A 17,290-nucleotide genomic window follows, 5' to 3' on the forward strand; every position below is an offset into this window, starting at 1 on the left:
GCCACAGCCTCGCATAGCTTATTGCATTTATGAACCGCTTAGCGAATATGGCAACATGAAAATCATAGGCATATTCTAATTAAAACTATTTTTAATAGCAATGTTACTACAAGAATAATTTCTACAATAAAGTATCAGGGGGTGACTATTCCCTAATGGCCCTAACTGAATGGAAGCCGATAGTGTTTAACATTAATAATTTAAACACTTCATTGTAAATGTGAATGCATGCATGCATGGCCTATTTCTCTCTTTAAATGTTATCAGAAACTGATTTTGTGAATCAAAATTCACAACAAAATCTGTCATTTTGAAACATTTGTTTGGCACAGAATATTAATCAAAGTAATGCTCTCACATGTGTCCATTTATAGAGCATTTTGCAATGGCATTGAACGCCGCTCAACAAGGACTGGAACTACTATGCCACTCTTGGACTGGTCTTGTTTGGTTCGAGACTGCCCTCTTGTCCAGTGGTGTTTTGCCTTTTATAATTTTGACTATTTATTAACATATTAAATACAGTTTTTTACAGTTTGCCAAGCCTAAAAATATTAATTACATTTGCTTACAAATTAAATACACCCAAAACACCAAAAACATCGACCAAATGTACCTCCCAATAGTGTGAATGACAACCGTTGAAATTGGGCAGATGTACAATAAACTAATTCATTAACAAAGTCCATTTGTATCTCTTCCTCTGGGAACACTGTGCAGTGCATTATTCTATAATAAAGGTCACAGAGATACTCCTTTGCATAGCCCAGCACTTTGGTAACCGCTGACTCAGCATGAGTGCACTATAAAAGACACCCACAGGATTACATGCATTTTTTATGGGATTTCTTGTTTAGCATTTTATTGGTCATTTGGGGGTGGACACAATTTGGGGTTGTTTGGGACTGCTATGTTGTGATCAGCGTCTGACTGCTTACAGTGATACGCCTCCCTCTGGTGGTCAAACATGGGAAGACACTCCCCTTGGTTTGTTGTGGAAATATTTCCTTTCTGTTACTGTGTCCCATTATGTGTGTTACATGAACTACTATAATATGTGAAATGAATTAACGTTTCCCTGTTGTTTTTTTAATCGCTCTTTATGCTTACAGTACCGTTCTTACCGCACAATCGCACAGTGGAGAAAACAGAAGACACAGATCCAGAGGTGAGAAGAACTGCTGACTTGACCACAATGTTTTTGCTGTTATTTTAATATTGTTTTATGTTCTTATTATTATCTCATTATTCTAATGCTATTTCTTTTTTTAGCTTTTCTCTTTTTATTGCTTTGTAAAGCACTTTGCGCTGCATTCATGTCATGAAAGGTGCTATACGTATATTATAAAGTGTATTACTAGTATTCACGCACGCACACATGCACGCACGCACGCATGCACACATGCTGCGTGTATCATAGTAATGCCCACATATCAACAATAATATTAGGATTGTCAGAGCTTGGTGTAAACATGCTCCTCGGGTCTCTACTTTTATCGGCCGTCGTGTTAAGTGGTCAGATGGGTGGGCCACAAACGCTTTAGAGAGTTTCAAGTGGGTCCCTGGTCTGTGTATTTTTCGGCTCTCTGACTGGTTACTAAAATAGTTATTGCTTGTGGCTTGTAGATCGGCTATTTAGTGAGCACAGTCTGGACACGCACACGGTGCGCTGCATAGCCATATTAATAACGCATTGAATAAGCACAGCCACCAGACCCCCTTCTGAAAATATGTTGTTCCAGGGACCTCACAGAAGCTTTGAGATAAAACGTTTGCTGTGAAAGAATATATATATTCGAAGATTTCGCATTTTCAAGATTTTTCAAAAATAGCAGATCTAAAAGGTCGTAGTGCTGCGCTACATACAAGCTTGTACATCTGCTATTTTTTAACAGCTAAAGTTTAAAATAATGGTTAAAAAAGTGGTTAAACGGTAAAGTGACATAGATGCGTTCCAGGTCTTAATGGGTAACCCCACCCCCTCTCCCAGGACATAAAAGCCGTGGTGGACGGCATCGACGGCATCAAGATCTCCCAGGGCTTCTCGCTGGGACTGGGCGACTTCGACCTGATCCGGGTGATCGGGCGGGGCAGCTACGCCAAGGTGCTGCTGGTGAGACTCAAGAAGAACGACACGACATACGCCATGAAGGTGGTCAAGAAGGAGCTGGTGCACGACGACGAGGTGAGGAGGAGTGTGTGTGTGTGTGTGTGTGTGTGTGTGTGTGTGTGTGTGTGTGTGTGTGTGTGTGTGTGTGTGTGTGTGTGTGTGTGTGTGTGTGTGTGTGTGTGTGTGTGTGTGTGTGTGTGTGTGTGTGTGTGTGTGTGTGTGTGTGTGCGTGTCCGTGCGTGTGTGTGCGTGTGTGTGTGTGTGCGTGTACGGGGAGTGGGAAAGTCAGAAAGTCCTTCAGAAACAGCTAAACCTCAACTATTTCAAAATGCATTAGAAAGTAAAAATCACAAACAAAAAATAATTACTATGAGACGTCTTTCAGCACCATGGAGTGAGGAGAGCGTGTGCAAAAGAGAGATCCTGTTATATTTTGCAATAAGCAGCAGAAAGAGAGATCCTGTTATATTTTGCAATAAGCAGCAGCCTACACTTTATTGCAGATGGACAATGATGTTCAAGAAATGAAACACCGGTTGTTTCATTCACAGTGTTGCGCCGTCTGCTGCCATCCCTGTCATGCTTATGAAGATTTAAGAGATTGAGCAGAATACACATTGCAGGACTTTGGGAGGCATTCTGAACTACATGCGCAATTACAGTAGAGTTGAGTAGAATATTCCAGCAGCAGTAGTCAGATGGCAAAAAAAAGAACGCTCACAATGTGGAGTAGAAGTAAAAGTACTGAAAATTTGACATACTCAAGTAAAGCACAAATTTATGTATTAATTTATTTTATGTTAATTTAGAGGCAGAATTGCATGTACAACTTTATCCTGATAATGCAAATTGCCAATTTTCTTTGTTATTATTCAAAGAGACTTATAGCTGTCATATTTTTTCCATGTCTTCACATGAATGGACGCTGCTGTAAGGAATACTTGAGATGCTTGGAAATAATGGTATATAATTCCCCATAATGGTGGTAATTAGGAAACCTACTAATGAAATGATCACTCAGGTGATTTAACCTCAATCATCTTAATTGCACATGTGCGTGATTAAAGGCTGATTTATACTTTGTCGTGAGATACCATTTTACAATTAAGCATAATGATGTCACTAATATCAACACTTTAGCCTAATAGTTTTGTGGCATGTGGCATAATTATATGACATTCATCAGATTTGACAATTAGCCAGCTAAGCCACCAGGAATGCCCTATTTGTCTTCATGAAGGCCTTTTTGACTAAACCACTGTGGGTCAGTCCCCAAATTACTTTGGGGGGTCCCCAGATGACCTGCTTAATGTGCAACATTGTTTTCTCACTAAACAGTAACAGGGACATGCACGCATAGACATCAAAGGGGGCTTCAGCCCCTGCCCTTTTACCCGTGTGTAAAACAACTGTCCTCTCTAGATCACGAATGCAGCATTTACTATGGTGGAAGAAATGCAAATGCCACTCCTTTCCATGCCAGCATTCAGGAGAATTGCTTTTTTTTCTCTGAACTTGGAACGCACCAACAAATTTGTTTCTAAATCCATGTCGTACATCGCATCTCCAGTAGATTAAGAGTGCTGGGTTGCGCCCTGAAAATAGCTGATCTACAGGCTCTCGAGTCTCAACGCGGCGCAGTGCGACACGCTGTGAGCTTATAGATCTGCTATTTTCGCTATTTTTGTTCAAAAGTGCCCTTACGAGATTTCAGCCCCTGCCTCTCTTAACACTCTCTGCATGTCCCTGAACAGTAAACAAACAGTATAAGTGTATGCAGGGTATCTACACATTTATAAAATTACAATTTAACGACTTGTAAGACCTTTTTAATACCAAAATTGGCCAAATTGTCAAATATTACAGAAGAAAGAGGCAAACATTGTGAAAATTGCCTATTTCCTTGTAGTTCGGCTATATTCACAATATTGATCTGAGTCAGACTAAATGTAATGCCTACAAGTGTCAGGATAATGATGAATTTTTATTTTTTATTTTTGGGAGGATGGGAGGTCCACAGTTCAAGCAGGATTATTTTTTGGGGGTTGTGGCCTGAAAGGTTTTTGGGACCCACATGTATTATGTTTTGAACAATTGGTAACAGCAATGTAATGTACAGTATATATGAGTTATAGTCAGTGGGGTAGACATTAAAAAATAACAGCATGGCCATTGGCCCATTGCGCCAAGGTTAATTTGTTAATTCTATAATTAGTTTAACATCCTCCTGGAGGTGTCCATGTTGTATCATTCACACTTACAACATCCACAGAAAGGGAAACAACTACATGTGTGGAAACAAGTAATTAGTACCCAGGTCACTTTGAGTAAGTTTGAGTTTTTATGTGCCATTTTACTCCACTAGATGGCACCATAGGCCCATCTTTAAATCTGTAAAAGACACAAGGCTACATTCAATTAAATCCAGTCAATGCTTGCTAATCCACATTCCCCTGATTGAGTCAGGATTTAGATCCAAATTATTTGAGACATGCACCACCATCATTCATTCCTACTAATTTGAGATATTGATGATATCACTAATTTATCTCTAAGTATGTACACAAAATGGAACCAAATGGACACCATAAGTTCCGGTCACGGACCAGACTTAAATGAACACTGTGGATATCATTATGTAAATACTTTCATATACATTGCCTAATTGTGGTTTCACTTCACCTAGACAATTTCTTTACAGATTCAACCTTACACATTCAAACGCAACTGTTTCAGTAACAGTTTAAACGTTTTTAAAGAACTAAAGATTGTTTACAGGGCTTATTCATCAGGTCGATACCATACATACATGCTTCCTTCTATTTAGACTGGTCCTGCTTTTCATTTATTCAGGAGCGTATTATTCATGCGTACTATTAGTTTAATTATTCATCAATTTAGTAGGCCTGACATCAAAGCGTGTGGCTAGTGAATTGCTCATGGAGACAGACCAAAACCTACTCCTGCTAAAGAAGCTCAATTGACCAATAGCGATGGATTATTGATGAGGTTACTATGCGTAATATAAATTACAAGCGTACTACTGACCGGGACTTTTGATATCAAGTTCACACAGCATGGGGCCTGCACGCTTATGCTTTTAAAATGGAACCACGCTGCACTGGAGCGCGGCAAAGTGGACAGCTCTTATTGTAGTTTTACATGAAACATTAACTAATGTGTACTTATTGACTATATTAAAGCAGTGGAAAACATATCCTTGCCCCGGAGGCACAGAACGGCCATGAAAGCTCGAAACTTTCATATATCTAAATTAAATTAAAAGTACAACTGGAATCTATAATGTAGAAGAAGTCGAGCATAAATCTTAATTTGTGCTAGAAGAAGCGAAAAAGTGACATGGTCTTTACGAAACGATTGTACAGCGTAGCATTTATAATAAATACGGTGCTTGTGATCTTATAAATTGAAGCTGAAGCTGAAATGATGAAGGGCCGGGAGAATTCTTAAAAAAAACTATGTTGCAATGCGACGCATTGTGCGCTTGTTTAGAATAGGGCTTATGTGGATAAATTATCCCCAACATAGACTGAGGGAAGTGCAGCATAATTGTCAGCATACAAGTAATATTAATGCACAAGTGAAGTATTCATTGTCACTAAAAGTTCATTGCCTCGGGGTGGGGGAGTCTTGGGTGACATAGAGGTCAAATACTCTCATGGGCTTTTTGATTCCCGGCAGCAGTGCCTCTGGCTTGGCCGGGTGGTCCAGTGAAGACAATAAATGGTAAATGGTGCATTTATATAGCGCCTTTATCCAAGGCACTTTACATAGATTGTGCATTACATTCACCCATTCACACGGCGGAAACCATGCAAGGCACCAACCAGCACATCAGGAGCAATTAGGGGTTCAGTGTCTTGCTCAAGGACACTTCGACACTAACTCTGGGGGAGCCCGGGTTCGAACTGGCAACCTTGCGATTGCCATCCGGCCACTCCATGTGTATAGGAGGAGACGAGTGGCAGTCTACCCTCTCCATGTGTATAGGAGGAGACAGGTGGCAGTCTACCCCCTCCATGTGTATAGGAGGAGACGAGTGGCAGTCTACCCTCTCCATGTGTATAGGAGGAGACGAGTGGCAGTCTACCCCCTCCATGTGTATAGGAGGAGACAAGTGGCAGTCTACCCTCTCCATGTGTATAGGAGGAGACAGGTGGCAGTCTACCCCCTCCATGTGTATAGGAGGAGACGAGTGGCAGTCTACCCTCTCCATGTGTATAGGAGGAGACAGGTGGCAGTCTACCCCCTCCATGTGTATAGGAGGAGACGAGTGGCAGTCTACCCTCTCCATGTGTATAGGAGGAGACAGGTGGCAGTCTACCCCCTCCATGTGTATAGGAGGAGACGAGTGGCAGTCTACCCTCTCCATGTGTATAGGAGGAGACAGGTGGCAGTCTACCCCCTCCATGTGTATAGGAGGAGACGAGTGGCAGTCTACCCTCTCCATGTGTATAGGAGGAGACGAGTGGCAGTCTACCCCCTCCATGTGTATAGGAGGAGACGAGTGGCAGTCTACCCTCTCCATGTGTATAGGAGGAGACAGGTGGCAGTCTACCCCCTCCATGTGTATAGGAGGAGACAGGTGGCAGTCTACCCCCTCCATGTGTATAGGAGGAGACAGGTGGCAGTCTACCCCCTCCATGTGTATAGGAGGAGACGAGTGGCAGTCTACCCCCTCCCCAGATCAACAGTGGTGGGAACCAACCAGGTAGCGACAGGCAGCACCGTAGCAGCACAGGCTACATTTGGGAGAAATTCCATCGCTGGCTCTGTTTTCAAAATTGAACGATTGCTTTGAGACGTGCTGTTTGTCTCAGCAATTCCAATTATGTCACATTTCAACGCAGAATAACTAATAACGTATGACCCTGATATTGACCGTTATATCAATATAAAGTCTCCAGCGTGTGTCAGTCTGTCAATGAACCATCCTGTTTGTAACATTGAGTGAGTGTTTTCACCACTCCTTTGCCTTATGGGTTGTGTTGGTTGAACGACATGGCCAATGGCTACGGTGGGAAGACTCACCGTAATGCTGTGGTGCTGTGTGCGACTCCTTGTCTGCAAGTTTTAACCACGTCCTGCACTCTATTGATCAGACAAATATCGATTGTTAATGTGTTTTGTTTCCATCTCTCTGTCTGCCTGCCTCCCCAGTACATTTCAACACCATCACTTCTCTCATCACTACCACCTCTCTCTCTCTCTCTCTCTCTCTCCAGCTTCATCCACTGATGAAGGCTGGATAGCCGAAACGTTTGTCCATTTGTTTCAAATATGAAATAAACTATATTTGGTCTTGGTGTTTGCGACCCACTACCCTTTATTTTAATAAAGAGCCTTTAAAATCAAATCTCTCTCTCTCTCTCTCTCTCTCTCTCTCTCCCTCTCTCGCTCTCTCGCTCTCTCTTTCTCTCTCTCTCTCACACACCAGGATATTGACTGGGTGCAGACAGAGAAGCATGTGTTTGAGCAGGCATCCACCAATCCGTTCTTAGTGGGACTACACTCCTGCTTCCAGACAGAAAGTCGGTAAGGGTCTGACCAAACACACACACGCACACTCACACACTTTCACGAGTGCACTTAAGGCTCTGCAACGTGTGGCCTCGCTCGTACAACCCCCCCCCCCCCCCCTCTTTGTTTGGAACCCCTACACAATGATCTGTACTTACCTCCACTCCTGCCTGCTGTATCAATTCCTTCTTACACACCAAGCTCATGCTGCACACAGGACACAGCAAGACTTTCCCCTCAAAGAAAGGTATGAATGAATGAATGAATGGGGTTTTTTTTTTTTAAGACGATGGAAAAGGAATAGGCAGAAGCTTATAGCTTATGCATGCCTATCCTCCTTACATAAGAACGTAGAACATGTACAGGGTCTACAAAACAATCAACATTTAGACGAAACATAAAAAACTAAGAATGAGACAACTACAAGAAAAAAGAACAAACAAAACAACAAAACAAACTGAGAAAAACTAAACAAAACAAAACAGACAAAAGCATAAAGTTCAATACTTGGATCCCTAATCGTTCACTTATACATTTCACATTAGCATTTTATTTCATCATTCAGCGTACCAATTTATCCATTTATCCAATATTAAATACACATGCTCTTCAAAGTAGTGCCGTCCCTTTTTTTTCAGGTTAAGTGATAATTTATTTAAATCGAACCATCTTTTCAATTTGTCCAGTTCAGTTGTGACGACCTCTAAGAGCTGCTGTATGTTATTTCCAGAGCAGAAGATGTTTGTATCATCGGCAAATATAGCACATTTCATAATGCTTGATACCTTGCCTATATTATTAATGTATAATATGAATAATTTCGGTCCCAATATTGAGCCCTGGGGCACCCCACACGTAATAGGTGAATAGTTAGATTTGTACTCACCCATTTGAACATACTGATGTCTATATGTAATATAACTTTTTATCTAATTTAATCCTACCCCTCTAACACCATATATCTCCAGCTTTTTTATCAATCTATCATGATCTATCGTATCAAAGGTTATTATTATCAATTGCACTTGTTAGTTCTTCTGTTAAGTCAATTAATGCCATTGATGTAGATCTATTATTTCGAAAGCCATATTGGCTATCATTCAGCAGCTGGTGTTTTTCTATCAAATAGTTTTTCATATAATAATGAATGTTATGAAATGTTAGAGGTTCAACTATAGCAGTTATAACTTTCTTTATTAGTGTCATATATATACCATTGCAATCAGTATAAGTTTTATTTTTAAACGTATTAACTATGTCCATTATTTCATTCCTATCTGTACCTCTTAAAAATATTGTAGCTGGGTTTCTGTCATCGTGAAATTGCTCGTCTCCTCCCCCTTGTGGAGGTTTTATTTCTTTTGCTAGGTTAGGTCCAACACTCACAAAAAAGTTGTTAAACCCTTCGACCACATTTTCCATATTGGATATTGTCCTATCATTGTCCATAAAATAATCAACATAGTTAGCATTATAATTTTTATTTTTAATCAAGTTATTTAATATTTAACATGGCATTAAGTGAGGGCCGCGAGGACAGAAATGGATTCATTTAGATTGGATTTCAATCAAAGCCATGCAGGCAGACGTCACTGACGCACATTTTCACTGCCAACATTCCAGCTTCAAATGATCCCATGGCTGTGCAGCATGTTTTATTCCAACTGTTAAGTCTCATTTGAAGGACAGACATCTATAGATGCTTTCATTTACAGTCCGTGTATATACGCTATTAAGTGACGGTGATTCTCAACCTTTTAAAATGTCATGGACTCCCACTTTGATATGCTGTACGCCACGGATTTGATACAAGTCTTTATCTCTGAGACTCAGTGGTGCCGGCATGGGAAATGACATGGGGGGGGGGGGGGGGGGGCTTAATGTGGGCGTGGCCAGTTGGTGGCATCAGGATTCACTGTGAGACAGCTTCAGTACAAAATAATGTAATCAAATGGACTCTTCCGTGTTTAATTAACTACAATAAGGACGTGTGTTAAGTGTAATGTGTTAGAAATAATTGTAAACAGTCTCTGGATACAGGCCATAAATGTAGTAATTTCTGTTTTTCTATTTAAATTAAATTGCTATTAGACTACATAATCTAAGCACATTGGGATTCTCATCATTTTATATTCACATTTAGATATTCTGTTCAATTGATTTATTGTTTTTTTTATTGGCATTTGACCCCCCCAAAAAGCATATGCCTACACATTACCATATATTTGTAGCCTTCATTTTGACAGTTGAGATGACGGAATTAGGCTATAAATTTTGTCTGAGGGTTTGCTAAATCTAAAACAATTGCAGACAAGCTCATGACTACTTGTTGGCCAGCTAGTTTCCCACTAGACGCACCAGAATTAGCGTCCTGATGCGTCTTTTTTATGACTGCTCTACTTGGACCTCCCGCTCAGGTCAGTCATTTGAAAAAAAAAAAGACAATGCCACTGTTGCGTTAAAATAAACATGGGATGGCACCACTGCTGGGACCCCAATCTACGCTGTAAAATCCTCTGTTAATTGAACTTTGAGAGTGTGCTACCAAATGGACCCCATTAAGTGTCCATTTGTCGTCCTAACTATCATTTAGCGGGAGAGCCCACCAAACCTCCTCAAGGATCCCATAGCCAACACTTTGATAAATAACTGTTCTATACTTTTCTCTACATCGTTTTATTCCTAGTGATGAACTGATGATGATGAAGAGTGAACTGATTGATTGAAAGAACACTACTGTTCTCACCAATGTTTCCCTTTTCTTGTTTTCCAGGTTGTTTCTCGTGATCGAATACGTGAACGGCGGGGACCTGATGTTTCATATGCAAAGGCAACGGAAGCTCCCTGAAGAACATGCACGGTAAACATCCAAACCATGACTGACAGCATTTGATGACAAGGAGAGGTTTGGTGCGATATTTAAGTGGTCATATCTCAAAGGGAAGCATGCTGTACAGAAAGAACAAAAACGCCTCTTTCTGTTGCATTTTGTGAGCAATCACCAGCCTGTCACACCCTTGGTTGTATGGTCATCATTAAAGGAGCATTCAGTGATTTGGGTGATTTGGAAAACCCCCCAGTCCGCCCCGGTAACAAAATGTGCACATGCACGCACTACAGTGGGGGGACATGCGACAGGCCAACAGCACACACATCAAGGCTCGATCATGATTGGCAGAAGGCCACTCTCTATCCTGATTGGATGAAGGCTGGGCCACCTAGCCAAAAATGAAACCTACGGTCCGCAGTTAACCCATGGGGGTTAACTGCGGACAGGGAGTAACTCCTTATATGGTCAGCAGCACACTCTATAGTAAGGAGAATTATCACAACAAAACAAAAAATTATTGATATTTGAATTAAGTGAAATCACTGAATATAAAAATCAACTATGATTCCTATTTTTGGAATTCCACGAAGAACTCTATTTTGCCAAAAGCACAGCTAACAAGGACAGTAGTAAAACGGTAGTAACGTCACATTTACCAAAAATGTGTTCTCTACTTATTCTGCACTTCACTTATTCTGCTTCTCTCTCTCTCTCTCTCTCTCTTCCCCATTTAACATGAAATTGAAAAAATGAGAGGGCTGCGGCAGAGTGATGTTGAGTGGCCTCCAGTAATAGCCTCCTCCAAGCACACAGAGGATGACACACATAGCCAGGCCCGTTCGTGATTGGATTTTGGCTTTTACAGTACGTTGACGTGGCTCACTCGGCTTGCACAGAGAGCTCCTATTGGCCACACAACAATAAAGCCTGAGCTATACTCGTGTGCGGGTGTCGTCGTGCACCGGAAACGGACAACCTACAAGCTCACAACACGTCATGCTCCCAACTCCTTATGAGCTTGTAGATTGGCTGTGTTCGGTATGCAACGCCGGCGCACAGCTAAATATAAATCTGAACTGACTACGCACTGCAGGTAGGGGTGTAGGAGCGATTCCGGTGAACTGTATTTGGGAGGGAGATTAGAATCGGCACTGCTGCATGAATTGTCTCGCGTGGCCAGACTGTTTCCTCTCGCAATTTTTCCGTCTTACAGTCTGGAGAACGGAAGCTCTGATCATGAAACATCATGAAATAATTTTCAAATATATTTTTGGGAACGGAAATGACAAACAGATTACGGGAGGTGTAGTTCCAGACTCTATATATAGCATTCAGAGATTGTAGAATAGTTACAGCTACATGAATAGCTACATGAGACTACTGAATGAAGGACACTATTTCTGCAATTGTACATCATCTTTTCTGACTGGCTCAGGACGGCCAAAACATATCGTGCGTGGGGCAAACAAATGCTCAGGGGTGGCCCTGCTCATGTCAATGCCTGGCAAATTCCCATCCTTTACTTTTTTTTCCTCCTTCTTCTTCCATCACCTCAGCAAAACATAATGAGCACCCATTATTCATTGTGCCTGTCTACTCGCGCAGTGCTCCAACTGCGGCACTGATTTGAAAAAAAAAGAAACTGTGGATCAAAGGCGAGGTAATTCAGAGAGGCACTGCAGCGGGCCCCTATCAGGCCCCTGCGATCCGTATTCCCCGAGACCACGGCTATGTGTATGCAAAGCAGCATGTTAATCACCCGTAATGAGCGTACATATTCATGAGCTCCACTCTTAGAGAGAGAGAGAGAGAGGGAGAGAGAAAGAGTCCTGGCACACTCTCCCCTGTGCTTCAGGGAGGGGGGGGGGGGGTGCAGGTAGGTGGGTAACGGATGGCATGCTGATATGATGATGATACAGCTTCATGGCAGTCTGCTGGATGCCAGTTTGGGAGTATATCGCACGTGGGGCAGGCGGCGTCCGTTCATAAACTTGCTGGGGCGTTTTCCATCCCTGTTCTTCTTATGTCCTGTATGTGTGTTCACTGTCATGCATTGACACTACAGTCGGTCTCACTAGGGCTGCTAAAGGCTCATCTCCAATTTATTACATTTACACATTACACATTCTTTATGAAATTACTGAAAAAAATATTTGAATTTAGTTTCCAATTGATTTTATTTGAAATAACATTAATTAAAAACTAAATGTAGGAAATTAAAAATAAATGGACCCATAAAAATGTGTCCGCGACCCACAATGGGTCCCGAACCAGTGTTTGGGAAACAGTGCATTACAATACATAAAGCCTGTGAATGTGTGTGTGGGGGGGGGGGGGTCATCACCATCATCATGTAAGCGGTGTCCACTGATTACATTTCTTCACAGCCCTCTGTGTTTCAATCAGAATCAATTGCAGTAGAATCTGTGTGATGTGTTTTTACATTAAAGGGCTGGTTTTAGTCGTAGCCAGACGATCAGAGCTCTCCGCCTACTTATCGGCCAGGGCAGGGGTTCCCAAACTGTGGTGCGTGCACCGCTTGTGGTGTGCGAACGCCCTCTAGTCTAGAAGGTGCTTGACATGAAAAGGGTAATGGCGGTTTTATGGTGTTATTTAACACAAATGGCAAAATCTGGTAAAACACTGTTGTAAGGAGATGTATAGAGCAGCTGTGGGAGTAGCTGCTGCATGTCTCTCAGTGCAGTGACATTCTGTGATTATTTGCCATGATCATATTCAAAATGTATAATGTTTGGCCAAATACAACGAGGGGGTGCGTCAGCTAGGTCAGGAGGTAACAGGGGGTGCAGGGCCCAAAAGGTTTGGGGACCGCTGGGTCAGGGAAATAGTCATTTTGTTGAATAGGCTTCTTGGATGCTGGAGAAAACCAGTACAGACCTATACGCCCACTGCTTTGAAAAGTAGTTCTGATACCAACTCATATGAAGGAACAATGGTTCTGTGAAGCTGCTATTTTATTAAATAGCAGTTATCAATCGAATTCAGTATATATATTCAGTAATATCGGCAATGCGAGACAAGCCTGGTTTAGCCCATTGACAATGAATTATACAGCATGCTTGAAATCTTTTCCAACTGTTTTTCTTTGGTTGGTGATAAATCCACCTTACTCCAAGTCTCTGCTTCTCTGGATGATATCTCCTTTGCCCTTAAGTCAAATAATCTTTTCTTCAGAGACTAAGTTAGGCATTCATGATGTTTGGCATCTTTTGTAAAACAGGCCCCTCTGCAAACCTTGGAAGTCATAGGCAATTAGAGAGGGGAGGAGACCTGCACACTGTCACTTGCTGGTTCAAGAGCTTTTTATTTAATGTTTCGGTCTTTCGACCTTCCTCAGGCATCGGAAGACCGAAACGTTGCATTTGACATTAAATAAAAAGCTCTTGAACCAGCAAGTGACAGTGTGCGGGTCTCCCTCCGTCTCTACATGTCTGCAGTCTGCTGCTTTGTCGCCGACGAGTGTGTGGAGGAGGTCTTCCCTTCAAAAAATCATAGGCAATTGAAATGGAACATGAAAGAGTTGATGTTTACTGAATGTGTGACAAAATGTATGAGTATAGTAGTAGCACAACGTGTGCATGTGTGGGAAGAGGTCGGCAGTGAGTATACTGTGAAGGATACTATTGAGTCATGGTCAGACAATGGGCTGAACATGTCAACATGTACTTCTACAGGTCATTTAACAACAATATACCAATATTTCCCGATCCGATATCCAGTCTAATATCATGATATGGATATAATATTGATACTAGGGATGTCCCGATTACGTTTCTTTGCTCCCGATCCGATTCCGGTCATTTAAAAATGACGTGATTGGCCCGATTTACGATCACGTGATCGGGACAACCCTACTTTTGAACGTTGGTCCTGAAATTGTCACTATCCATTAGGAATGATAATATATCTCTGGATTATACATCTAAATTGACAATGTGCCCTTTGTGCCTCTCTGATTTTTTCCCCCCTTCACAAAAAAAAAAAAAAAAGATTTTATGCTGCTGAAATATGTATCGCTCTGAACTTCCTGCACGAAAAGGGCATCATCTACCGTGACCTGAAACTGGATAACGTGCTCCTGGACCATGAGGGACACATCAAGCTCACAGACTACGGCATGTGCAAGGTAAGGGCAGCTATGGATTCTTTAGTAGACCGCTGTGAGCGCAGGCTGACATTGGATTATTAATAAATAATGCACGTGGATCGATTGTCAACTAGAAGTAAAAGCGAGGGGAGGAGTGGGTCTCCTTTTCTCGCCGTTCTTTCTCCTCTCGTGTTTTTCATTCCCCACTCTGTCCTCCATGCTTTCTTTTCTCTGTCTGTGTCGTCCTTCCCGTGGCTGTGTGTCGATCTGTCGTTCAGGAGGGCATCAGACCGGGTGACACCACCAGCACATTCTGTGGAACACCCAATTACATTGCGCCAGAGATCTTGAGAGGAGAGGATTATGGTGAGTATCTGGCAAGTGTCAAAGTTGTTGCTATACTCCTGAGTACAATATTTTGTACTCTAAACCACTGTAAACTTTAAAAGAGTATCAAACATCTCCAACAGGAAGCAACCACGTTTGTGGAGAATGTGGTCTTTGAAAGGGGGCGCGGTAATGCAGTCAGTAGCGCTGTCTCCTGACATCCTGGGTTCGATTAATCGATTCCCACCGGGGATGCTGTGGGCGCTGGGGGAGTGTTCTCTCCTCCACGTCATCAGTGCCCATACCCGAGGTGGGGTTGGCGAAAGGGCCTTTCTGTGTGGAGTTTGCATGTTCTCCCGTGTCCCCTAGGGTAGGTACTGTACCCTCACAAAAAACATGCAGTAATCCTGGTCTCTATTGGGCTTGGACTCTTCATGCATAGAAGGAAGCATGAGGTCAGTTCGTTGCTCTCCCCAGTTTGGCAGAGGGAGTGTAGCGCCCAGGATCACATTAGATAATTGACACTGGGTGAAAAAATGGGTTGCAAAATCGTGGGATATACATTTTGAGTAAAAACAAAAAAGAGGCTAAAATGTCTCTTGTTTGGCAGTGGCTCATCTCTGAAAATGTATTTTCATCAATATGATGCTTTTTAGGTGTTTGTTGTCTTAGTTGATAGTTTCTTGTAGTGATTTCCTGAAAATAAGTTTGATGCCCAACACCTGAAGACGAATGCATATCATGTAGGTAACTGTAAAGTACACTTATGAGTTACATTCAGAAGAGTGACATTTAATAAAATAACTATTTGAAATAGGTATACCCCCAAACCCCGATCCTTGTATCACCCGTTCAGTTAAAATGAATACAATTTCCCTTAAAAAAAAACCTTTGTTCATTTCATCGTTTACTCAGTTTTTAAGTTGCTTGATTCAGTCTCCTCTGGCCTCCTCCTTATTCTTTTCCAAAAATAATTATTTTGAAATAATAAATGAAAACAGTAAATGACAAAACACAGGTGACGTGTCACGAGGCGTGACCATATATGGAGACGTAATGTTATGAGGCGTGACCATATATGGATACATGATGTCACAAGGCGTGGCCATATATGGGGACGTGATGTCACGAGGCGTGACCATATATGGAGACGTGATGTCACAAGGCGTGACCATATATGGATACATGATGTCACAAGGCGTGGCCATATATGGGGACGTGATGTCACGAGGCGTGACCATATATGGAGACGTGATGTCACAAGGCGTGACCATATATGGAGACGTGATGTCACGAGGCGTGACCATATATGGAGACGTGATGTCACGAGGCGGGACCATACAGTATATGGAGACGTGATAGCATGAGGCGTTACCATATATGGAGGCTTGGGTGACTAACTAACGGACGGATGCACAGACAGGAGATGCAGGGTTTCATAGTAAATGCGACCTGCGGTCACAGTGTGCTGATGTTTGTTCCTTCTCCCCCAGGTTTCAGTGTGGACTGGTGGGTGCTGGGTGTGCTGATGGTTGTTCCTTCTCCCCCAGGTTTCAGTGTGGACTGGTGGGTGCTGGGTGTGCTGATGGTTGTTCCTTCTCCCCCAGGTTTCAGTGTGGACTGGTGGGTGCTGGGTGTGCTGATGGTTGTTCCTTCTCCCCTCAGGTTTCAGTGTGGACTGGTGGGTGCTGGGTGTGCTGATGGTTGTTCCTTCTCCCCCAGGTTTCAGTGTGGACTGGTGGGTGCTGGGTGTGCTGATGGTTGTTCCTTCTCCCCCAGGTTTCAGTGTGGACTGGTGGGTGCTGGGTGTGCTGATGGTTGTTCCTTCTCCCCCAGGTTTCAGTGTGGACTGGTGGGCGCTGGGCGTGCTGATGTTTGAGATGATGGCCGGGAGGTCTCCGTTCGACATCATCACAGACAATCCCGATATGAACACTGAAGAGTACCTCTTCCAAGGTGAGAGCAGGCCCATCGTCAACGAATAATTGTTTTGATGTTGGCCTGTTATCTTTCCTATGGTACCAACATCAATACAGCGTGGAAATGTGGACATATTCTTCAGTTTTGGGTCTGCAAGGCTAAATCTCATCAAATGGTGGTCCGTGGCTCAAATGCAGAATAAACTAGAGAAAGAGCCCCTTGGGGCACAGGCCTCCACCAGGATAATAGCGACATAATGGACAAAATGTTATTGCAGTTATATGTGAAACATGAATTGGCCTGTTATAGTGCCACCAGCGGACAGATTTGTGTTGATTGAAAAATGCAGGGCAATGGTTTTTCCTTGGCTTCTAGGGAGTGTGCCTATACAAAGTTGTACACAGATCTGTGCAGTTTTAGGTAAGAACATGAATTGGCCTGTTATAGCGCCACC

General features: G+C 42.5%; 1 protein-coding gene across 3 annotated transcripts in view; it reads left to right on the forward strand.

Annotated features, from left to right (window-relative positions):
* Positions 1-17,290, forward strand: part of prkcz (protein kinase C, zeta) — a 144,580-nt gene that overhangs the window by 88,723 nt on the left and 38,567 nt on the right. For all 3 annotated transcript variants that reach the window (XM_083770342.1, XM_083770344.1, XM_083770343.1), the window contains 7 exons: positions 1,113-1,168; positions 1,991-2,185; positions 7,569-7,666; positions 10,425-10,511; positions 14,493-14,628; positions 14,868-14,955; positions 16,753-16,872. In XM_083770342.1, coding sequence (XP_083626468.1) covers positions 1,113-1,168; positions 1,991-2,185; positions 7,569-7,666; positions 10,425-10,511; positions 14,493-14,628; positions 14,868-14,955; positions 16,753-16,872 — 780 coding nt within the window. The remainder of the gene's footprint in view (positions 1-1,112; positions 1,169-1,990; positions 2,186-7,568; positions 7,667-10,424; positions 10,512-14,492; positions 14,629-14,867; positions 14,956-16,752; positions 16,873-17,290) is intronic.

Source organism: Protomyctophum parallelum (assembly GCF_964188405.1).
Source record: "Protomyctophum parallelum genome assembly, chromosome: 7".
Taxonomy (NCBI): domain Eukaryota; kingdom Metazoa; phylum Chordata; class Actinopteri; order Myctophiformes; family Myctophidae; genus Protomyctophum; species Protomyctophum parallelum.